The 25162-nt window shown below is 44.2% G+C and overlaps 2 protein-coding genes across 8 annotated transcripts; both read left to right on the forward strand.

Annotated features, from left to right (window-relative positions):
- Positions 1–1834: 1834 nt before the first annotated feature.
- LOC139547671 (protein FosB-like) lies at positions 1835–8185 on the forward strand. Of its 3 annotated transcripts, XM_071356656.1 has the most exons (6): positions 1835–2101; positions 2322–2500; positions 4008–4388; positions 4580–4687; positions 5068–5424; positions 6461–8185. In XM_071356656.1, exons 1-6 carry the CDS (start codon positions 2038–2040, stop codon positions 6512–6514), a joined length of 1143 nt encoding a protein of 380 aa, XP_071212757.1. In that variant the 5' UTR covers positions 1835–2037; the 3' UTR covers positions 6515–8185. The 3 variants fall into 3 exon arrangements, with proteins under 3 accessions (XP_071212757.1, XP_071212755.1, XP_071212756.1); XM_071356654.1 differs by having other exon boundaries at positions 5068–8185; XM_071356655.1 differs by having other exon boundaries at positions 4008–4358; positions 5068–8185.
- A 2672-nt stretch (positions 8186–10857) lies between these two features.
- On the forward strand, positions 10858–17919 carry c21h19orf47 (chromosome 21 C19orf47 homolog). Of its 5 annotated transcripts, none has more exons than XM_071356657.1 (8): positions 10858–10977; positions 12202–12289; positions 14301–14415; positions 14656–14785; positions 15000–15125; positions 15320–15466; positions 15741–15814; positions 15917–17919. In XM_071356657.1, the coding sequence occupies exons 1-8, from the start codon at positions 10959–10961 to the stop codon at positions 16442–16444; spliced, it is 1227 nt and encodes a 408-aa protein (XP_071212758.1). In that variant the 5' UTR covers positions 10858–10958; the 3' UTR covers positions 16445–17919. The 5 variants fall into 5 exon arrangements, with proteins under 5 accessions (XP_071212758.1, XP_071212759.1, XP_071212761.1 ...); XM_071356658.1 differs by having other exon boundaries at positions 14659–14785; XM_071356660.1 differs by having other exon boundaries at positions 10859–10977; positions 15320–15391.
- Positions 17920–25162: the final 7243 nt, after the last annotated feature.

Below are 25162 nucleotides of genomic sequence, written 5' to 3' on the forward strand. Positions count from 1 at the left end.
TGAAATGGAAGGTATGCTATTGATCTCAATAATAGCCCTCCAGCCCTATCTTCTTGATAACTTCCCTGATTATGAACCTCCTTCCTCTAATATTATACAAAACGTGCTTCTCTCCTGTGTAGGTAGGTACATGTATGCGGTATTGTTATGACCTCAGAGTTTACCATGGACCATCTGTACGGATTACTCATCGCGATTGAGCACCGACAAAGTACAGAACGTTCCTCATCCGTGACGTTGTAGTGCTGACTAATTGTTGTTATCCCCACTATTCCCAGTCATTTTACACACCGATGTATTCTACAGCATGCCTACCGCGGTGACATTTTACCCCCCACACCACACACACACACACACCTCCTCCCACCTACCATATTCCCATTTGCGTCTTTACGTGGAGAGGAGCAGGCTACAGAAAATAAAATCAATAATGTTTCTGTACAGTTCGACAGAGGATGATGTTTGCAGTGACAGCAGTGTATTTCCGTCACTACTGCCCACTATCCGTGTCGGAACGCTCTGCTTCAATCTGTTTACATATTTTCTGGTAAAACGTTTGGAGACTCTTGAATAAAGAATACCCCTCGTTGTTATTCTGGGAACTCGTGTGGAAAAAAAATTGACAACAGAATCATTGATCAGCGACGCCCTCTGCACATTTCACAAACCACGCTCATGAATAACACATAGTCTATCTTGCCATCTTCTACATGAGTGCATAGACTCACAGTCCATAGATTAGTTGCCTGAAGATGCTCCACTCATACAAACACTTCGCATGCTTTGGCTCGACCTTCTCCATTTCAGTCTAAAAGACCAGCTCATAAACTAATATTGATGATATTTGATGCAATGATAAAGAACAATAAATGAATGTGTTCAAACTTGCCAGTGCGAAAAACATGTCGAAATCCCAGCAGCAGATGATCCGGTTCTAGAACGAGGGATACCACGGCCTCCTCAAGAAAGGGAACTCCCGAGGGCGTGTCCGTGAGAAAGTTTATCCGAGAGGATTTTCTCTCTTTGCCTGGTGTGTTTCCTTTCTCTTGTGAGCGATGTCAAACCACCACAATTGCGTAAGAAATCGACAATGGAATGTGTATATGTTTATAATGGCCAACCGGTCTAAATAGTGCCAGTACGAAGTAGCTTGTCCCATAGCCTTCTTTTCATTGATGTTCCTTTAGAAGTAATTTCAGTAATATCCCATTTCATTGTCACTAGGCTATAGCCTACAGTATATACTAGGCTATATATCTGCTAACCTACATGCAAGATCTATATTCATTTATATATTTATCTCTTTAGGCCTATGCAAATATTAATAATATATATACGAGGCAGAGTACATTAATAATCTTGCCTGTCTTATTCATGCACATATTCATTAGGCAATGGGCCAAACTAGCCCTCGAAGTTTTACTTGATCTGGAGCTTAACTCTTCAATATTTAGGCTTTTTGCTGAGTCTAGAAAATAATTATTAGTCTACATGAGCAGACACCTTCAAAATACTAAGAACAAGTGCATTTGGATTAGCATTTCATCTGCTTTACAATAAATAATTTGGCTACGTGCACACTAAAACATGCTGTTTCATTCAATTTACTATCCGAAATTGTTTATTGGTTAGAAATATTTCGTGGCTGTGTTAGTAACATTTTCTATTCTCGTCTGCTGTACCATTTCTGTGGGAGAGGGAATCCCTTGCTAAACGTCATTACCAAGGATACCAAACAAAAACACAACCCCATAAATGGGCACGTACGTCAGCGGAACTCCGAGGCGGGACTTCGTGTCCTTTACAATGCTTCGCTCGTACTCCATGGATTCATTCATAAGACAAGACTCGCTTCTGTGGGCTGAGACTCTATATCGCTGATCAGTTTACCCATAGTGGACTTTTACATGGATCTATAATTGCACATTGGAAAAACGGACAAAGGACATATTTTCGCGGACTCTGAATTGGATCAATGAGTTTTTAAAATCCGGAACGTAAGGAGTTTCCTTAGCAGGGAACTGGATTTCCTTCTTCATGCAACTTTTTTGGAAAGAGACCAAGAGCATCTTACCGGAGCACAATAAGGAATACATTAACGGTAAAATACTTTCTTAACATGAATGTTAGATAATGCAGCAACACGGTTCTTATTACGTTATTTCCGATATACATGTAGGCTACACGTAAAGCAAGGTTTCTAGTTCTGCATGTTTACTGCGGACCATATCCTAGATACATGAGATTGCATTTCAATGACAGCAAACTGACAGCTGTCTCCCCTCTCTCCCCTTGCCCATGTGTGTGCGCTCGAACGGCAGGTGACATCACACTCATTCCGGAAACTGTAGGTTTCTCACTCAGCTCCTCCGGGGTAATGTTCCAAGGGTTCCCCGGTGACTTTGATACCATCTCCCGTGGAAGTTCGTCCCCGTCTTTTGAGTCTCAGTACCTTTCCTCCGTGGACTCCTTCGGGAGCCCGCCGGCCAGTGCCTCACAGGTAGGTCCAATAAGTCAAATGTCTTTACTTTGAGCAATGATTCGAGAAAGGGAGCTTATGTGTCCTTTTCCCCCACTTTCCGAAAGTTTATTATTATAATATTGAGGCAACATTTAATTTGACAGATGTTTATATAATAATGCATGAAGTCTGATTTATGTTGTTTATGATGATGTGGCCGTGGGCTGTATTCCAGGAATATGGGTTAAGTTTAGAATAATTTCATATGATGCTTTACAGTTCAGTAGCATTTGCAAATGCTGGTGCAGTTATACCTTGTCGCATTAGAGTTCTACCATGCAGAGTTTGGATTTATCAACCTGAGTATCATCATTATTATACGCTTGTTATTACATAGGTTCTATGATAGGGAATGGCAAGAACATTTCCCTTTCACGTCGGATCAACAATGCTAAAGATATGCTGCTAATGTCCTGGAAAATTACAGGCACTTGAATTTTATTGTAGTAAAGGCTTGCCGGCCGGCATGATCTCTGACTCAGGCTTTGCCAATGCTACTAGCAACGTGTACTGTCTTTGGTGGTTGGTTTACAGCGCCCCGCGCAACGGATGACAACGTTTTGGCACTCTCCTACGTATGCACAAAAATACTCCGCCTTTGCTCGCTTCTCTCCACGCTCCCAGTTCAGGGCTCGCTGTGACGTAAATGCGTTCTATTTTGGAGTTTTACGTTGCGTTGCTAAGGGAACGCCGGGGGTGTGACGGGGGAGGAGGAAGGGGGACTTTTTTGAGCGAGTTGATTGGTTTAGGCGGTCTCCTCAAAGCTGCATGCCCCCTTGCCTTACACGCTTTGATATGAATATTAATGTATTCCGAGTTTACTATGGCATCACTGCTCGTCTCAGTTCTAATTAAAGCAGAGAGAGCCAAGGATAGATTTGGGCACCTACATCTATTCTTGCAGTGATCTATTTATAATGTTCTGCAGCAATTTTGGGAGACTCCAACTCTCACTGGCATTCAATCATTTCATAATAGTGAAATTTCCTGATATGCTTTATTACTTATTGTAAGCTTCTATGAGCCTTCATGATGTTATTATAAGGGTTATACATGTGTTACATTTTAACACATTTAAATGGATTGTTGTTATTAAGTTAGTATCATAATGAGATCATAATAAGACATTATAAGGGGGACATACAATGCATTTATAACAGTATCATAATGCATTATACCAGTCAGCTTCTTATCCACATGGTAAATGTTTGCAATGGTGGCATTTTATTCAACGTTTGTTTATAGATGACTTGTAATTAGAATGGGTGCGTCAAACTGTACCCTGAAAGTGTGTGTCTTATGGACATCAAGGCTATGCAATCTTCTGCTGTGATATCTACCCTCTTATGTTTAACGAAATCAACATCTAAGTAGTTCACAAAGCAATGTTTAAAGAGCAAGTCACTTGTTGTCATTGCATTGTATAGCAGCATCACATTTCTCTGTCTGTGTTCATGCCTAACCCCTTGATCTCTGTGTGTTCCAGGATTGTGTGTCTGCTGGAGGCGGGGAAGGGGTAGGCAGTGGTTCTGGGGGCAGCAGTGGAGGAGTAGACATGCCAGGCTCCTTTGTGCCCACAGTCACAGCCATCACCAGCAGCCAGGACCTGCAGTGGATGGTGCAGCCAACTCTCATCTCGTCCCAGGCCTCTGGCCAGAGTGAGACGGGAACCTCTACTATGACCCAGTCTGTGTCCCTGGTAGACCCTTATGATCTGCCAGGGCCCAGTTATTCCTCTGGCTCAGGTTTTACTCCCGCAGGCTCTGAGACCCCGGGGCCAGCCCCGGGCCCCATCCGCCAGTCTAGGACCCGTAGTCGCCGTGTACGAGACGAGTCTGTGAGTGACGATGGAGATGTTGGTGTGTTTGTAAGTGTGTGTGTATGCCCCGTGTGTCAATCTTTATATGTCAAATGGATAGACAGCAAGGGTTAACACATTCACCACATTTTTTAATGATACTGTATTTGATGAGACATCTATATATCTGTTATTCTAAGCTAGCGAGATAAAGGCAAAGTTTGGGTTTGTTTTAATCTCTCCTTATTCTTTTCCTCCAGTTCACTCCAGAGGAGCAAGAGAAGAGGCGTGTTCGACGCGAGAGGAACAAGCTGGCAGCCGCCAAATGCCGAAACCGCCGGCGCGAACTCACTGACAGACTGCAAGGGGTGAGCTTGGCTGGGGTTCTTACTGTCAAAATGACTTATGGCAATAATTATATACAGTGTGTTACGCTACATTACTAGGCTTATGGTAATGACTGTGTATGTGAGTAATAGGAACACAATGTTATTTAAGTGGCTGGTTATTAACAGAAGTTGAAGTGAGAAAAGATGATTATAGTGCTTGTTACAGTCTATTGTGCCTAGAGTTGTTATAGTCTCATTTGCCAGTCCTAGCATAGGCTATGCTATCTATTTCAAGGAGGAAACATGTAGGCCCATCTATATCTAGAAAGATAGCCATGCATCCACCTCCATAGACATAGAATTCAAACAGCTGTATAGTCTAACCCTCTATCTCTCGCCTTTCCTCCCTCCCTCCACAGGAGACCGACATCCTGGAGGAGGAGAAGTCTGAGCTGGAGGCTGAGATCTCTGAGCTGCAGAAGGAGAAGGAGCGCCTGGAGTTTGTCCTGGTGGCTCACCAGCCCAGCTGCAAGATCCCCTACCAGGAGCAGCAGGCCTCATGCTCCACACAGCTCCAGCATCAGCCCCCACTGCCCCAACAGGCTCCCGTCTCCATCGTGGGCTTGACTGTGGAGGACACTTTCTACCTGCCTCCTGCCTACACCTCACAGCCTTCTACTTCACAGCATCAACAGCAGCAGGTTCAGCAGCAGCAACAACAGCAGCAGGTTCAACAGCAGCAACAGGTTCAACCGCAGCCGGGGATGATGCAGGAGGTAGCGTTTTCTAGTTCTTTCTATGGCTCAAGCGAGCCTGCGCCGGGTGGGCCGTGCCTGGTGGCCGACGGTGGGGGTGGTGGTCACCATGATGGCGCGGCCGCTGGCAGCTACAACCCTTCATACACATCTTCATTTGTGTTCAGCTACCCAGAGGGAGCCTGCGGGGTCAGCGCTAACCAGAGAAACAGCAGCAGCGAGCAGTCCTCTGATTCCCTGAACTCGCCCTCGCTGCTCGCGCTCTGACTGACCGACAGACACACACACACACCACACGCACACACACACACGCCCCTATGTCAATCACTTATATACGGCAAAAAACAGTTGCTCATGGTAGACGAGGTCAACAACATGGATAAACATACATTATGTAATGAGCCATACAAACTCACACACATTCAGACCAAGTAAACATGACATCAAGCAAAGTTTGACCACATAGCATTCAGTGCACACCGTTGTCCTTATGAGGAAACCAAACGTAACTAAATCAAGTATTTAAAGTGAATTCAAATTGAGTCTAAAACTCTGGGCTCTGAGTTGTCAGTTGATCTGTGAAACATCCTCTGACATCATACCCGGCTTAATTCACAATGAATCTTTCAACGTCTTGTGACGTGTACGTACAGTGCACACAGTAAATAGCAACATGCTCACCTGCGATCCCACAAGCACACTTATCCTCCCCTTCGTTCCCTCTGTCGGTCATCCCTCTGTCACTGCTCCTGCTCTCATCTTCTTCATCCCTCTCTTCATGCTGAATGTATTTGTGCAAGCAGAAATAGGGAAGAAGGACTTAGGTTTGGGTCTTCTTTTGTGAGGCCAGACTGCTGAGCTCTTGCTCTCCCCTCCCGCCTTCCTCATCCTCTCGGTTCCTCTTGCTTCTTCGTCATTAGTTGTGACTTGGAAAGGGGAGGGCGTCACAGCCTCCAGCTATTTGGCGCTTTCTCTTTTTATCCTGCCGTCTACTCTTCGTCCATCTCTCCATCTTTGTTTCTCTCCTCTGTCTCTCCCTCTCTCTGTTTCTTTGAAGTCTTCGAACCCTGAGAGCACGCCGAGCCCTTCCAGACCCTGGGACCTTGACTGAGCGCCGGCCCACCTCACACGTCCCCCCACATGGACACGGACGCACCCCCCACTGAGGAGCCCTGGAGTGTTTCGCTCAAAGTAGACCTTTAAAAAAAACAAAAGCAAAAAAAACACACATTGAAAAGACACAAAATAGGATGGACACAAATGCAAAAGGGTTGTCACTCTTTTCATTCTTCTCCTGAGCCATTGTTGGATGTTGAAACGATGGAGATGAAATGAGACTTGTGTTGTGCTGGTGAGATGAGGACGGCAGGAGAGTGAGAGAAGAGGCTTTAGCCGAGGTAGAGGTCTAGAGGGAGAGCTGCAACTTTGGCAGAGACAGAGGATGAGCCCCCTGTACTCTTAAGCCTAAATTGAATTTTAAAAAGCCAAAACAAATCCAGCTCTTGCCAACTGTGTGGATGGGTTACCTCTTACCGGCATAGTACCACCGCCATACTGCAAAGTCTCTTCATCCTGGGTCCACACAAATACTCATACCGTCGCGTTCAAGCATCTGAATTGTCCTCCATTCGTTACTGATACTATTGTGTACAATGTTCTTCCCCCCAAGTATTTTCTGTTGTTGTTTTTAAGTCTTACCTTTGACAGAGAAAATGTAATGAGAAAAAAAAACATTGAGAGATGTATGTCCTTTTGTTAAAGAGCTTTTGTCAGACATGAGTCTATTGGTATCAGATGTGAACCATTGTTTTTAAAAAGATACTTTAAAGGAATATTCAACCAACCTCTGAACATTGGGATGAGTGGCCTCTGTTCCTCTCCTAGTGGGAGGGGCATTTATTGTGAGTGTACCTCACTCTGAGTCACTTGGCCCGCTTATTTATTTCTTGATTGAGGTTGACACGATGTTAGAGCACAATACAGAGCCGGACACACAGAGGAGACAAGAGGAGGGGGTGTTTATGAGTATGTGTTCTTCATTTGCCTGTGAATTTGTTCCTTTTATTTTCAAGTGACATTTGTTATGTTTTATGTATTTTTTTGTTGTTGCTTTGTCCTCCGCTCTAACCTGTGTCGCCACTGCCGGACATTTTTGTTCTTTCAGGGGAGGTTTTCCCCTTAATGTTACTATTATTATTGCATTGTGTTATTATTTGATTTTTTATATTAGGTTTGGCAACTTCAGAGGCATGTGCACTATATATTTTTTTTAATGTGTCAAAAGTATACTTAAAAGCATATGCATATACATACAGAAGATGTGTATATTTAAGTGTATGTACAATGATTGTAAAGTATGAATGTTTGAAAATATAAAAATGGGATATTTTTGTCAATGAAGAAACAGAGGGGGTTGTTGAGGCTGGTTTTAAAATTGATATTTTTCTAAAAGAACAAAATAATTATAATAAACTACCGTACTTAACCATTCCCTCAATATGACGCACATTATCACTGCCTGTGCTCATGTTTTATATATAAAGCACATTATTCAGGATAACTATATCTAACACGTGATACGGCATGTATTGCAGCTCGTCAGTATGATGAGATTATTGAGGTGGTGCTATTGCCTTTGCCTGTTTGTTTTTCTCTGTGAGGTCAGTCCCAATGCCTACACCGCCAAAGCTTAATGTCACCACTTAGTCCCCTTCGGACCCAAAATGAGGAAACTAATATGAATTGAATGTCAAAATACATATTAAAGTATTAATGATGCAAATCATTTTCAATTGAATGTTTTTGTTGAGAAGTCTGTTAGAGTCTAGTGTGCATTCTTGTTCAATAAAATAGTTATGTATTTCAATCAACAGACATTTTTGGAGAGCTTTTTGAGAGTTGCTCTCTTTAAAAATATTCACCTCATAGTAGTTATTGTTGAAATATCAATGGAGGTGTGATAGGGGAAAAAATATGTTTGGCTTATCATTAGATGGGCTAAAGTCTTAGTTGTGAATTCAAAAGAGGGCCCCTCCAAAATAACTAACGTGCCAGGCTTCAACTGGTAAGACAAGGGACAGGCCTCATACGCCCTTTTTGAATGACGAACGTCATTGCCTTTTCATTTCCTTCCATGAACCTACCATGGCATTGTTGATGATGTGTGAAAGGGGTTTATACTGATAGGTGGCACGTGTACAGAACGGTTTTGTGGAGCTACCTGTCGTAAATCAGATGAACTTATCACAGTATAATCCTGTTCTGGCAGGTTCACTTACAACAAGTCTTATCAGTGATGAGGTCCATGGGTCCTGTTCCATCAAAAGCGCTCACAGAGTCTCCAGACTTGGACAAAAACAACAATCCCATGGTTCTTTCACTGAACGAGAGCATGTTTGAATATTCATGCCGATGATATTCTTCTTATTTCACACCCTAAAACCGTGTCGCGTTGATTTCTTGAATCCCAACCATGCATTCTCTCAGAGAATGTGATGTCATTTTTGTCTTACCTTGGAACCCGGTTAGGAAGAAGAATACACACTTATGTCAGCACTGGACAAATCAGGAAATTAGGTCCAGTTCACATACGTCTCATTTTCTAATCTGTACCATCTAAGGTGTCCTTTATATAGACCACACAGAGAGAGAGAGAGATAGTGTCTGTCCGCACTGCAGATGCTTGCTCACTGTCAACCCCCCTTCTCTTCTACCCTTCTCTCATCTCCGGAAATGGCATTTTCTGCAGTGTCCAGGCTGGTGGCCAATACTGCCTTCACACCACCTCCCTAGTGTGATTTGTTTATTCACACCATCACTGGAGGCCTAGAGACAGAGAGAGACAGAGAGACCGAAAGGTAAAGACAGAGAAATAGAGAGGAGGATTGAGGGAGAGAACTGAGAGGATAAGTCATTTTGGAAGTTATTTTTCTAACAATCCAAGTAGAGATGGGCCATGGACACATGTAGAAATGATTAAATAAACTCAGTACCTTTGTTGTAGCAGTGGACCTGCCTTCATACAAATACCTGATACAAGACTGACTGGAACAGACAAGAGGTCTTTTACCATTTTTGTGAATGACAAATGATTTATTTTCCCATGAGTTGCAAACTTACCATGTTATGTATCGAAATTGACACTTTGAGATGCAGCACTCATATCGTCTGAGATAGACATGTAGCAAATCATCTGAAGAACTTCATTTACACAGTGCTAGAAATCTCCTGGCACTCTCTTTCTGCTACGCTATGTGTCCAGTGTGATCATGTATTGCTGTGATTTTCAACCCCTGTTATAAACTGTACCGTGATCTTTCATTCACATAGCCCTGTATCTATGTTTGGGCCAAGAGGTCTTGACCTAATTGAGTGGAGGTTGAGGGGTGGACCTTGATTATAAATATAAGAATCTTAAAAGAAATATTTCAAAACACTCAATTTCTTAGCATTTTCCTTTGATGCCTTATTTCTGTTATTTCCTTCAATAGAACCTTCGTCTTTTCCTCGAATGCCTTCTCTAGAAAAAAATTATAATAATCCGACTGTATATGTAAACATATGTTTGTCTTTTTCTGTGAAGCAACGGTTGCATTGTTGTGATCAGCAGTGACCAATGAAAATGGACTTTATACTCGAGACATTGAGACTATTTGTAACAGCTGAGGCCCAAAACTAAATGGAGGATATTGAGAGGGTGCTGCATCAGTGGTACAAACACTTTTACTCAACTGATCGATCTAATGATGGTGCGTTGATAACTACACACTTGTCCTTGTTCAATGCATAAAATAAGTATAATAATTGATGAAATGTAATACTCAATAACCTTAATAATAATCTATTTCTGAATGAATCAATTTAACCTCTGATTATATTATACAGTACTGTCCATCTTTTTCAAATGGACCAGATGTTATGACAGTACACCTGTCATATTTCTTTCTCTCTCTCTCTCTCTGTCCACCCCATTCTAACTCCTTTCCTCCATTCTCTCTTATTTTACTTGACGGATGGGGGGGGGGGGGGGCTTTACTCATCGTTGTTGTTGATAGACTGAAAGCTGAGTGAGCTATCCCCTCCGTAACTGTTTATATTACCGTCCAAATCTTTGTCGAGAAAATGGCATTCAATAAACAGCAACATATTGTCAAGGTGATTTGTTGTGTTGTGTGTGTGTGGCCCAGTGGAGGCTGGTGGGAGGAGCTATAGGAGGATGGGCTAATTGTAGAGGCTGGAATTGAATAGATGGAACGGAGTCAAACGTGGTTTCCACATGTTTGATCTGTTTGATACGGTTCCATTTATTCCATTCCAGCCAATACAATGAGCCCCTCCTCCTAAAGTTCCTCCCACCAGCCTCCACTGGTGTGGCCCCATTCCTCACCTCTATCATAAAATGTAATGTCACTGAAATGTCTCCAAACGACAATTTATGGCAGTAGATTGAAGGCTTACACTGCACTCTGGTGGTGAAAATATGCCACTTCAGAAACGCAACGGAAATTACGTCACGAACGGCGCTGTCTCCTGGATGCAGCTGTTCTTCTGTAAACATGGCGTCCGTAACAACAGGTGAGTGATATAAAAGGGCCCAGATAACGTGGAAAATCGCTTAAAAAGACTCCAAAAATATTTGTTATCAATTATTCTTAGAATACTGATTAAGGATATTTATTTTTCGGAATGTAGAGAAACTGGTTTCTGTATGTCTAGCTAGCATAGTGTGTAGGTCTCAAGTGCCGACTAGAATGTAGTAGCTAACTTTAGCCGTTTAGCTAGCTAGATAACGTTAGCTATTCAACATTGGTTGTGCATCATTCTTGTTTGTGGTTACATTTTTTTTTACCACAAACAAAAGTGGGACTGATGACTAGTTTATCATTGGCTCCATCGAGTTGACTGATAGCTAGATTGACCACAACTTCGTACCTAACATTTTCATTCACATGAACGTTAGCTACTGTTAAATTGGCTAGCTAGCAAGTCAACTAGTAGCTAGTCCACAACTACACATGTAGCGTTCTAACATTAGCGTGATGGAGGGGAGGTAGATCGCTAGTCTAACAACTAGTGTTACCGAAAGGTCGCCTTGTTTCATTATCATACGTTTCGTGCAGGCCATGGTGAAATTAAACCTAGACAGAACGGTTGGTTAACTAGTTTAGTTAGCAAGTTATTTTATATGTTCGCGACGAGTAGCCCACACACTGCAACCAAAGCCCTTTAGCTAATGTTGGGACTGACTTCAGCTGCCTGTTGTCTCCCTCTAGTTAGCTAACCAGAGACCACTCAGTTTAATTACACTTTTATTTTGCCTGATACTGTAAAATGAAGTCCTTTACACATCACTGATCCGCTTTGACGGCAAAATTATCGTTCTGGTGGAAACACTGGCAATATCAAATGTGTCTATGAACCCCAGTGGAATTTCGCTGTCACCACAAGGCGATCCATCATGGTTTTATAAATAACACCTAGCTGGCTGGTCGAGCATGTGTTGTCTGACTTCAGCATGCTGTCCTGTCCCCAGGGTTTCCACTTGGCATGTTCCATTGGAGCTCATTATATGGATATAGCCTAATCAGATGGCTTTGAATTTTAAGTTTGAAGGTCAATAAATTATGGCTTTTAGTATTGCAATTGAAAAATACGTTTGTCAAAATACGTTTTAAGACCATCACTTTTGTAATATAGCTCTTAAAATATACTTGTAAACACTTCAGCAATTAAAGTCAAGATGTTTGTTTTTATCAGCTACTTGAGCTGTTTTTAACGCTCCTCCCTCTGCCTTTTCAGCCACCTCGGAATGGATCCAGTTCTTCAAAGATGCTGGGATACCTGCTGGTCTGGCTGTCAACTATGCTGTGTCTTTTGTGGACAACAGGTAATTAAGGCTGTCTTCACTCCTTGGCCTGGAACAGTTCACCACAAAATGAAAGATTGTCAGACATTTTCATTTGATTATTGGTCCCGTGTGGCTCATTTGGTAGAGCATGGGGGACCAGAATGAAGAAATATGAAAATCAGGGATGCAAACTAGTCACCTTTTGGCGAAATTTGCCATTTTGAATCCAAAATATGTGACCTAAGTGAATCGTGTAGATCCGATGAGAAAGGTTGGGTGGGTGGGGGGGGGGGCAGCAGCAATCGTTCACATAACAGAATGCAGCACGCGACTGAAGAGAGAAAAGACAACCAATTTGCTAGTTACAGAATCAGCGCGCACTCTGGAAAGACAGCAGTAGGGCGCAAAGGCAGTTTGCCAGTTACAGCAGCGCGTCCCTGAACGATAACGAAGAGGTAGGCGAGAAGCCTGACCACGGAGACGGGGGTGAGAAGGTGATGAAGCGTACTTCATGAGCTGTAACCGAAAAACAACTGGCATTTGGAAAGTTTGAGGTGAGGGAGAAATTGTGGTGGAACAAGTATTGTTAAGTATCTTGCTATCGTAGCTGGATCGAATTCTCCGTTAGCTAGCCAGAGAAAAGTTAAGCAACAATAGCCAATTTAGCTGATCAAATAATTGTGTTTATTGTTTGAAAGTTAGCTGGTTAATAAAGTCACAGTTAGCTAGCTAACTAACGTTACAATATCAGATGAGCTAACGTTAGTGACCCAGCTACACTGATCAAGTGTAGCTGGGCCTGGCTTATGCCAATAGATGTGAAAGAAAAACCACACACGTTCCCTCTTTCAATACAGTGGATAAAAAGGGGTATGCCAGGTGTACTCTGCCTGAAATTATGTGAATCAGTGGGAGCCCTGAGCTTGTTTCCCGGCAACAATAAGGTCCCATCTAGGGGTGATGGGAGACAGTGACACCCTTGTTCCTTATGTCCAGTCTCCTCCGTAATTTGTTTTTTGTTGCGGTCATTGTGGAAAACACCGCTTCACAGAGGTAGGATGTTGGAAATGGAAGCAACGTTTTCGGTGCTTTTGTGGCTCAGGAAAAGCAGCCTTGATTTTAATCCAGAAGGTCGGCAGAGATTAAGTAATGTCAAACATACTTTTAAGGCCACCGTCATTTGCATCCTCAAGGAGTTGATCTTCTTCTTGCACAGACATGGACGATTCACCTGGGACATTCACAAATGGGTCGCGGATCCATTCCTTTGCACTTCGTGGGTCTTTGGCGGTTGGGAAGTAACGCTCGAACTCCATTGACGGTGAAGCTGGGGGATCGCGCAACAGCTGGGAGAAAGACGGCCCAGTCTGTCTCTCCCAAAATCCCGCTAATATCTGGAACATGTCAAATATGCCCCTTTGGGCCTTTTATCTTCCTTAGCCCTTCCAAAGATATCGACGTTTGCTTGTTTTTTATTCATGTCGACTAACGTTGGTGAGCAACACAGCTCACACAGACGGTGAAAGACTCGCGGCGCGCGCATTACTCAAGTTCAAAATCTGTAAACTGTTGTGGGCGTGACAGAGATATTAGAGTGATGAGAAAAGGACCAACAGACTGCACCAAGTTCAATGTAATTACTGCACAAATAGCCTCTAATTGTATATAAATATTATTTTATTTTACAGATAAAAAATATATAATAAATGACCCTTTCCGTGTGGCTGTTGTTTAATTAGTTCAAACCTGTATTTCCCCCCTAGCAGAGATTTTTTTGTTGTTGCATGTTTCAGTGCAAAAAGAAAGTGTCACCTTTTCTGCACTCATCGGTTTGCATCCCTGGAAAATGTATGCACTCACTTCTGGACTCTGGATACGAGCGTCTGCTAAATGACTAAAATGTAAATGTAGAATGTAAACAATTTGGTATCGAAGTCATGAATAATTTCCATTAATTTCGAATAAATTCTCAGCCATTCTTCTGTTAGTAGGAATGAAATATCTCTCTTTTCTCTCGCAATCCCACCCCCTTCTCTCTCACTCTCTGCAGGGTCCAGAAGAACATGCTGATGGACCTCAGTAAGGAGATCATGATGGACCTGGGCATCACTGTCATCGGTGACATTATTGCCATCCTCAAACACGCCAAACAGGTCTACCGACAGGTAAGGAGACGGCTTGTGTAGAGCATGATCGACCAGTCTATCGTGATCGACAGGCTGGTAGACCACCGGTCTAGTGAAATGATGGGCGGAAAGATAGAATCACTTCCCGTTGCATCATTCATTTAAAGAGCTTTTCGAGCACATGTTGGGAGCACTTCCTCCAATGCAGCACTACAAGTCATGCGAGAGAGATATGGTGCTTTGCCAGAAGACTTGCTGTTTTTAATGCTGTTCTGACAGCAGTTACTCCAATGCTGCCTCTCTCCCACCTCCCCTTCCCCTCTCCAGGACATGTGCAAAATGGCCACACAGGCCATAACCTCAGGACAGTCCAGCGTTCAGACCGAACTCCGAAGAACTGCCAACACCCGTGAGTATTTTGATTCAAAACAATGAACCGTTAAGAATTTCATACCAGTGATTTTCCTTTTATGTATCGCCTTTTTCAACGTGCTTAACAGTGTAGGACGATAAGTCACCCCTTCCACCGCCAATGAGTAGCGTCACCCTCTTGGGTAATGCACGGGAGCCATTCTGTGCCAGAATCCTCACCATATGTTTCTAATCCTCTTGTTTCTCTGCAGCCGCCACACGTATGATTGCCAACGCCTTAAGCCGCGACTCACCGCCAAGCACACCAGCCCATCACCCTGACAACCGGGCAATCTCTGTGACAGTGTCCAACAAACAGGCCAAGAGTGGCAAAGCAGGTAGCTACCCCCCTGTTCCACCCTCTGTGTGGACTGGCCTTCTCACTCTATCTGCCGTAGCAGGAGGCAACATCTCCCTAGCATAGATGTCACACTGACTCTCGCCGTCTCCATCCCACAATATCTCATTATTTTTCTTGTCTACCTCTTTCCACCTTCTCTCTCTCTCTCCATCCTATCTCTCTTTTTCCCAGTGCTGAGCCGGCCTGCTGACGAGGGGAACGGTCTGCCGGTGAAGCGTCGGCGCGTGACTGCAGAGATGGAAGGCAAGTACATCATCAACATGCCCAAAGGCACCACGGCACGCACCGCCCGAATCCTGGCCCAGCAGGCCAAGAAAGGTAGGGCCTCGGTTTCTGGCCAGGGTGAACCAAGGAAACTAATCATTCAACGCCCTTTAACGCTCATCCCACTAATATTATGGACTGCCGCATCTAAAGGAAATGGTTCTTGGAATGTCTTTATTACTTACCATGATAAAGATGACCCCTATCCCCAACTAGAACCCCCCCCCCCCCAACACACACCATTCCACCCTTTCTATGTGTCTCTTTCAATTTCTGTGTTTGACAGTATATTTATCTTTTTAACTCTGTTTCTCTTACCTATAAAAAGGGAACAAGCGGATGTCTGTGTTTGAGCGACTGGGAGCCGAGTCCAAGGCAGATACCACCACGGGTAGCAGCAAGGTGAGCCCTCTATTTTGACACATTACATGTGTGTCTATGTGAGTGACGTTGAGTGTTAGTCAGGGCATGTCCTCTCTGCTCTCATGGCCCGTTTCTCTCCAGCCCACGGGTGTGTTCAGTCGTCTGGGCCGAGCAGACGGAGCGGAGGAGGAGCAGGGAACAGCAGGAAGGGTTGATGTAGACGGAGTGGAAGAGGAGGAGGAGGAGGATGATAGTGACGGAGAGGGTTCGGTCCTACAGTACGCTGGCGTCCTCAAGCGACTCCCACCCTCCCAGAAGAAAGAGCCTGGGGCCCCCAAGCTGGCCCCCACCACCCTCCGCCGCCTGGGAGGGAAATTCAAACTCCCCCCCACTGATTCTCCCTCCTCCTCCTCTTCCTCCCCCGATGGCCTCCCCCCTGCCAAGCTCAGCGTGCTTCAGAGACTGGGCAAGCCCCCTGCCTCCCCACCGCCTGCCGACACCCAGGACAGCCGGGTGACCAGCACCAGAAATAAGGCCCGACCAGGCCTGGCCCTGGCTAGCCCCAAGGTCACCAGCAGCACCAGGGCTGGAGGAGGGGAGAGTTTTGGGGCTCAGATGGACGTAGGGTCAGTCAATGTCTTTAAGAGACTAGGCAGCAGGAGGACCTAACACATATCAGGTCATGTCTAGACTTAAACAGTACCTTTTTATTATTTGGTATTATTCCCCCTACGTGTTGGAGTCATGAAAAGCATTGTGTTATTATATCCAACCGTAGAGGTTTGAGACGACCACTGCAATCGGCCTGGGTGAATGAACATTTTGGATGTTGCATCAGGTTTTGAAAGGTAAGTTTAGTTTCTATAGGCATGAATTTACCCATCCGAGCTAACTACATTTTTAAGTTGGACACATACAGACGAAAGATAGCCACGCTATGGTGCGGTATTCACTCTCTGCATTTTCTCCACGCTGCTGTTCCTCTCCCTCTGCCAAACAAGGAGATTAAAACTGCTGTACCCATCTCTAGCTACTATTGTTATGGCATGGCACCAACACAGTGGCCTCTTGACCTCATATGCCTCCAGTTGGGGATGCCATCCGTTACCCCCCCCCCCCCCCCCCCCCGGAAGGCTAGTTATTGTGACATGTTGATAACATCACATAAAGAGCTAACCAGGATACCAACAGAGACCTGTTTGTGCTAACATTCCACTCCTTGTCATGGTATGTAGGTTATATGACGCAGAGTACAAGGGGTGGAATGTTAGCACAAAACAGGTCTGTATTTTAGGCTTTACGGAGAGCTGCTTCTAGTGAAACTGGCTAAGTGATCAAATGGATTGTTGGAATGCACGATGTAACGTTATTCACCATATCACGTAAGCACTCGCCTCACCTGGGCTGTGACTACCTGGTACAGTCCACTGCTAAGACTTTAATGCTGTAACTCTGGCCCTAGACTGGACAACAGCAACTGGCAAACAGCACATCAATGAACCTCTCAACCCACAAGCAAGAGCATCTCATCACCTCCTTTTATATGAACTGTATTTGTAGAAATGTGTAAATGCATATTGCTTGATGATGCCTACCTTTTGAAGGCTCCACCACCACATTGAACCTCTGGTTGTGTACAGCCATCTGCTTGAAAGCCAAGAGATTCTGAGTTGTCGGTTCACGGAAAAGGAAGTTACCCACCCTTGACCTGGAAGTAGATTTTATTGTGAGGTTTTTCCCGGGGCTTATTCAGTACGTAGAAATGTAACGTATAGAGCTCACATGATGCTTTAGTTGACTAACAAGAGAAGCATGTTAGTTCTGCACCATACCCTTTCTATCTAAATGTGTAATGTGCTTTCCTCTATAAGCCCCTGGTTTGTCATAATTCAGCATGGTATAGGAACTGATATGTAATGTCCCCTTGATATTGATACAATACTTAGCAGGTGTTCACCCAACTCAATGTCTTTTATTTATTTTTTATTAAACTTCACACCGGAACTTTGCTACACTATATATATTTTGAAAATCATGACAAAAAAAACGACATCCAAGGTTTTATCGTTTTTAAGATGTAATGGAACAAGTCACCCTGCCTTCAGAAAGTGATCTTGAAGATAAACAAGAAAATGGCGGAAAAAGTCTCGCCTGATTTATTTTCCTTCCATCTTTGAGGGATGGTGCAAGTGTGACAGCCTGTCCAGTCTTCTCCCACTCACTGTTTCAGACAGACATAATACATGGAAGAGAGAGAACTCTCATAGACCTTCACTTCATAAGGGGGTTAAGTCACTACTTTCACCTCTGATTTGTAGCACCAGTGGTGGGAAAGGTACCCAGTTGTCATGCTTGAGTAAAAGTCAAGATACCTTAATAGAAAATGACTCAAGTAAAAGTGAGTCACCCAGTAAAATGGTACTTGAGTAAAAGTCTAAAAGTATTTGGTATTTTCTTTTGATAAGTGTGTGAATAGGACCATTTTCCTGTCCTGCTAAGCATTCAAAATGTAAGGAGTACTTTTGGGTGTCAGAGAAAATGTATGGAGTAAAAAGTACATTATTTTCTTTAGGAATATAGTGAAGTAAAAGTATTGAAAAATATAAATAGTAAAGTAAATTACATATACCCTAAAAAACTACTTTAGTACTTTAAAGTATTTTTACTTAAGTACTTTACACCACTGTGTAGCACCCACCTAGCCTGAAATCCAGAACCTGTTTAGCTAAATTTCCACTCCTTCAAATCCAATCACATCAAATGACATTTTTAACATGCACCGAATACATTTACATTACATTTACATTTAAGTCATTTAGCAGACGCTCTTATCCAGAGCGACTTACAAATTGGTGCATTCACCTTATGATATCCAGTGGAACAACCACTTTACAATAGTGCATCTAACTCTTTTAAGGGGGGGGGGGGGGGGGGTTAGAAGGATTACTTTATCCTATCCTAGGTATTCCTTAAAGAGGTGGGGTTTCAGGTGTCTCCGGAAGGTGGTGATTGACTCCGCTGACCTGGCGTCGTGAGGGAGTTTGTTCCACCATTGGGGTGCCAGAGCAGCGAACAGTTTTGACTGGGCTGAGCGGGAACTGTACTTCCTCAGAGGTAGGGAGGCGAGCAGGCCAGAGGTGGATGAACGCAGTGCCCTTGTTTGGGTGTAGGGCCTGATCAGAGCCTGAAGGTACGGAGGTGCCGTTCCCCTCACAGCTCCGTAGGCAAGCACCATGGTCTTGTAGCGGATGCGAGCTTCAACTGGAAGCCAGTGGAGAGAGCGGAGGAGCGGGGTGACGTGAGAGAACTTGGGAAAGTTGAACACCAGACGGGCTGCGGCGTTCTGGATGAGTTGTAGGGGTTTAATGGCACAGGCAGGGAGCCCAGCCAACAGCGAGTTGCAGTAATCCAGACGGGAGATGACAAGTGCCTGGATTAGGACCTGCGCCGCTTCCTGCGTGAGGCAGGGTCGTACTCTGCGAATGTTGTAGAGCATGAACCTACAGGAACGGGTCACCGCCTTGATGTTAGTTGAGAACGACAGGGTGTTGTCCAGGATCACGCCAAGGTTCTTAGCACTCTGGGAGGAGGACACAATGGAGTTGTCAACCGTGATGGCGAGATCATGGAACGGGCAGTCCTTCCCCGGGAGGAAGAGCAGCTCCGTCTTGCCGAGGTTCAGCTTGAGGTGGTGATCCGTCATCCACACTGATATGTCTGCCAGACATGCAGAGATGCGATTCACCACCTGGTTATCAGAGGGGGGAAAGGAGAAGATTAATTGTGTGTCGTCTGCATAGCAATGATAGGAGAGACCATGTGAGGATATGACAGAGCCAAGTGACTTGGTGTATAGCGAGAATAGGAGAGGGCCTAGAACAGAGCCCTGGGGGACACCAGTGGTGAGAGCACGTGGTGCGGAGACAGATTCTCGCCACGCCACCTGGTAGGAGCGACCTGTCAGGTAGGACGCAATCCAAGCGTGGGCCGCGCCGGAGATGCCCAGCTCGGAGAGGGTGGAGAGGAGGATCTGATGGTTCACAGTATCAAAGGCAGCCGATAGGTCTAGAAGGATGAGAGCAGAGGAGAGAGAGTTAGCTTTAGCAGTGCGGAGCGCCTCCGTGACACAGAGAAGAGCAGTCTCAGTTGAATGACTAGTCTTGAAACCTGACTGATTTGGATCAAGAAGGTCATTCTGAGAGAGATAGCAGGAGAGCTGGCCAAGGACGGCACGTTCAAGAGTTTTGGAGAGAAAAGAAAGAAGGGATACTGGTCTGTAGTTGTTGACATCGGAGGGATCGAGTGTAGGTTTTTTCAATACAATACAACAGGTGCTTACTTACAAGCCCTTAACTCTATTCCTTGAACTGCATTGTTGGTTAAGAAAAGATTTACTAAATAAAATTCTAAAAAAGTGGCACAAAATAACAATAACGAGGGTATATATAGGGGGTACCAGTACCGAGTCAATGTGTGGGGGTACAGGTTAGTCGAGGTAATTTGTACATGTAGGTAGGGGTAAAGTGACTATGCTTAGATAGCAAACAGTGAGTGGGTGGGGGGGGGGGGGGGACAGAGAGAACAGTCTGTGACTAAACATATTTTCAGTCTCCTGAGGAGGAAAAGGCATTGTCGTCTTTGTATGTTTGGGCAATGATAGTTTGTTGATGATGTGAACACCAAGGAACTTGAAACTTTGTACTCTGTGTCATGTGATCATGACAAGAAGTGGAATGATAACTCAAACCGACTGGTACCCAGGCTAGCACCCACCTAGATGATGCACAGAAACCATTTTTGTAACAGAGTCCTCATCAGATCTTACAGTGGAGAAGTGATTGGGTGTAATTACGTGTCCGTGATCTTTCAGGGCCAGAGCAGCTTTGCCAGATAGAAAGTCCTCTGGGTCACTGCTGCTTAGTAACTAGCACAGTCCCACAGCAGGTGATGCTGTTCATTAATGTAGACAGTGGAACATGGGCACAGTACATTCATAATAGTGGTGTGTGGCCGAACAACAACAGCCATGGATTCTATACCAGTGTAGGTTTGTGTCCTGCGGAATTAATGCAGGCTAGGCTATACAAAAGGGCACAACACTGGTATTTTTGTGGTTCCAATGGAATCTGGTCACAGATCATTGAAATGGACACCATTTTCCCCGAGAAAAAGAACAGAAGAGTGGCAGGAAAGGGCCTTCCCCAAACAGTTGTCACAAAGTTGGAAGAACAGAATCATCTAGAATGTATTTGTACAGTGCCTCTGGAAATTATTCAGACCCCTTGACTTTTTCCACATTTTGTTACGTTACAGCCTTATTCTAAAATTGATTAAATGAACAAGTTTCCTCAGCAATCTACACGCACTTCCCCATAATGACAAAGCGAAAACAGGTGTTTAGAAATTTTTGTAAATGTATAAAAACATAAAAAAACAGATAGCTTATTTACATAAGTATTCAGACCCTTAGCTATGAGACTTGAAATTGAGCTCAGGTGCATCCTGTTTCCATTGATCATCCTTGACATGTTTCTACAACTTGATTGGAGTCCACCTGTGGTAAATTCCATTGATTGGACATGATTTGGAAAGAAACACACCTGTCTATAGAAGGTCACACAGTTGACAGTGCATGTCAGAGCAAAAACCAAGCCATGAGGTTGAAGGAATTGTCCGTACAGCTCCGAGACAGGATTGTGTCAAGGCACAGATCTGGGGAAGGGTACCAAAGGAATTCGCCATCATTGAAGGCCCCCAGGGACTGGGAGACTAGTCAGGATTGAGGGAAAGATGAACAGAGCAAAGTACAGAGAGATCCTTGATGAAAACCTGCTCCAGAGTGCTCAGGATCTCAGACTGGGGCGAAGGGTCACCTTCCAACAGGCAACGACCCGAAGCACACAGCCAAGACAATGCAGGAGTGGCTTCGGGACAAGTCTCTGAATGTCCTTGAGTGGCCCAGCCAGAGCACCGACTTGAATCCAATCGAACATTCCTGGAAAGATCTGAAAATAGCTGTGCAGCTACAAACCTCACAGAGCTTGAGAGGATCTGCAGAGAAGAATGGGAGAAACTCCCCAAATACAGGTATGCTAAGCTTGCAGCGTCATACCCAAGAAGACTCAAGGCTGTAATCGCTGCCAAAGGTGCTGAGTAAAGGGTCTGAATACTTATGTAAATGTGATTTCTCAGTAAAAAAAAAGAAAAGAAATTAGCAACAATAAAAAATAAAAAATTTTTTTTTGCTTTGTCATTATCGGGTATTGTGTGTAGATTGATGAGGAGTAAAACAATTTAATACATTTTAGAATAAGGCTGTAACGTAACAATGTGGAAAAAATCAAGGGGTCTGAATACTTTACGAAGGCACTGTGTGATTTAGCGTTAAGATTTCCCTTCACGTATCCTCCTGAGTGGCGCAGCGGTCTAGGGCACCGCATCGCAGTGCTAGCTGCGTTACTACAGATCCTGGTTCGATACCGGGTTGTGTCGCAGCCGGCCGCGACCGGGAGACCCATGAGGCGACGCACAATTGGCCCAACATCGTCTGGGTTAGGAGAGAGTTTGACCGGGATGTCCTTGTCCCATTGCACTCTAGCGACTCCTGTGGCGTGCCGGGCGCATGCATGCTGACACGGTCGCCAGGTGTATGGTGTTTCCTCCGACACATTGGTGCGGCTGGCTTCCGGGTTAAGTGTGCATTGTGTCAAGAAGCAGTGAGGCTTGGCGGGGTTGTGTTTCTGAGGACGCGCGGCTCTCGACCTTCGCCTCTCCCGAGTCCGTATGGGAGTTGCAGAGATGGGACAAGACTGTAACTACCAATTGGATATGACGAAATTGGGGAGAAAAACATGTAATTAAAAAATATTTCCTTTCACTGGAACTAAGGGGCCTGAATAATGAAAAACAGCCCCAGACCATCATTCCTCCTCTACAAAACTTTACAGTTGCTCTCTTGGCATCTGCCAAACCCAGATTCATCCTTCGGACTGCCAGACGGTGAACCATGATTCATCACTCCAGAGAATGCGTTTCCACTGCTCCAGAGTCAAATGGAGGCGAGCTATACACCACTCCAGCCGACGCTTGGCATTGCGCATGGTAATCTTAGGCTTGTGTGCGGCTGCTCGGCCATGAACACCCATTTCATGAAGCTCCCGACGAAAAGTTATTGTGCTGACGTTGCTTCCAGAGGCAGCCTAGACCTCGGTTGTGAGTGTTGCAACCAAGGACAGAATTTTTTTATGTGCTTCAGCACTCGGTGGTCCAGTTCTTTGAGCTTGTGTGGCCTACCACTTTGTGGCTGAGCCATTGTTGCTCCTAGATGTTTCCACTTCGCAATAACAGCACTTACAGTTGACCGGGGCAGCTCTAGCAGGGCAGAAATGTGATGAACTGACTTGTTGGAAAGGTGGCATCCTATGACAGTGCCACGTTGAAAGTCACTGAGCTTTTCAGTAAGGCCATTCTACTGCCAATTTTTGTCTATGGCGATTGCATGGCTGCAGTGGCAATTTAAGCAAAAAAAGTTTTATGCATGCCGGCAAAGCCACAACACTAGACAATACATTAATTGCACTATAACGGTGACAAACGGTGCCCACAAACTGTTCGGGCCTACATAAAGCTGTCTCAGCAGCCGAGCTTTCTTTTCAGCACCATGGAGTGAATCATTACCACCGCTACACCTGGTAATCAGCGGAGCCTTGTCTGGCAGCGAATAAGTTCATTCAGCCTCATTTACTGCCTTAAAAAAAAAACATAGCTGATATGGCTGACATGCTTAAACAAATGAGGTTTCTACTGACAATTGAGATGTACAAACTATGGCATAAGGGGACGACTAGTAGATAAGAGGCAATCCAAGCTTGGACGGACGTAGTCAATACACCTTTGTTAATTACTTTTGAAATGTACTATCGACACAATTCAGAACATGGGCCATTCTTACAGTAAAATTATTAGGGTGAGGGACATGGGCTACTAACAGCTTACTACACAACATACACTTAGTATTACTTTCTTGGCTACAGTATAAGTATCTCCCTGGCATATTACTTAATTTATGCAGCAGCATACAATACATTTTTGGACTCACCTTGTTGTGCTGTGCTCACTTGAACAGGAAGGTGGCGCAGCGGTTCTTCTTGTATGCTCTAGAAAGAGGCACGAGTTCTCGATTTGGAATTCCGAGTTGGATGACCATTCAAAATCATTTTCTGTATTTTCCTAGTCGTCTTGAACTCACTGAAGTCTGAGATTTCCCAGTTCCGAGTTTCCAGTTGTCTTGAACGTGGCAGAAGTCATGCTGGATTGACAGCATGGCCAATGTACTCAAACTTTACCAATTGGATATCACAAAATTGGGGAGAAAAAGGGGGTCATTTTTTAAACATTTTATTTCAAAGGATAAATATTCAAATGCAACGCCATGGGCCAGAAGTTATGATCTTGTCACATCGCTGCAACTTGTTTATGTCCAATGGCCGATAAGCAATGATACGTTTTATTTATAATTTTTCATCAAATGACAGGGATTGAAAAGGATTTGCCATTAGATTGTCAACTTGATTCATGATGATGACTGCTTGTCTAGCTTGCTAGCTAAGATTTTGAAAGTATGATGTTGACATGTCCAGTCCAGTCAAAGCTACGGTAGATATAATGTGATTTGACGTTATTTTATCTGTGGCCAAAATCTTCTTGGATGGGCACTTCTAATGTAACTCTATTGCAGTACCCAAGGGGCTTGAATTTCTAGCTCTACCTGTAGATTGTGCGTTGACGTAGTGTCCCATGAGTGACAGAACACTGAGCCAATCACGGCACAACTAGAGAACATCACCAACTCCTACGCTCAGTATTTTCCGCTAGCTGCCCCACCACCACGGAAAGCACTGAGCTAGGCTGAAACACCTGCATTTTGGAGCTGCCTTACTCAAGAAAGCGAAAAAGAAAAAGCAAAGGAGATGCCTAGTCAGTTGTACAACTGAATGATTTCAACTGAAATGTGTCTTCCACAGGCTACCTGTCGAGACCATGTTTGTATGCGGCTTTATTTAAAAAAAATATATACATTGTTTACAAACTGATATGTGATATGTATTAACGCAACAAAAAAAACTCTGCCCCACCTGCCCTGAATGATGAGTCGCCACTGGATGGCTGTGTGGCCGAAATAGCCGAATCCACTAATTTGAAGGGGTGTCTACATACTTTTGTATGTATAGTGTATATGGAATAGTCTTGAGTTCATTGATTTCATTTGCGCAATTGACAAGTCTTGCCATTTGGATCAGAGCTAGAGCGCATAGGCTTACTACAATCATGTTGTTGATTACAGGTTTTAAAACGACAGATTTGTAGAATAGATTTAGTCTCTACCCC

Source organism: Salvelinus alpinus, chromosome 21 (assembly GCF_045679555.1).
Source record: "Salvelinus alpinus chromosome 21, SLU_Salpinus.1, whole genome shotgun sequence".
NCBI lineage: Eukaryota > Metazoa > Chordata > Actinopteri > Salmoniformes > Salmonidae > Salvelinus > Salvelinus alpinus.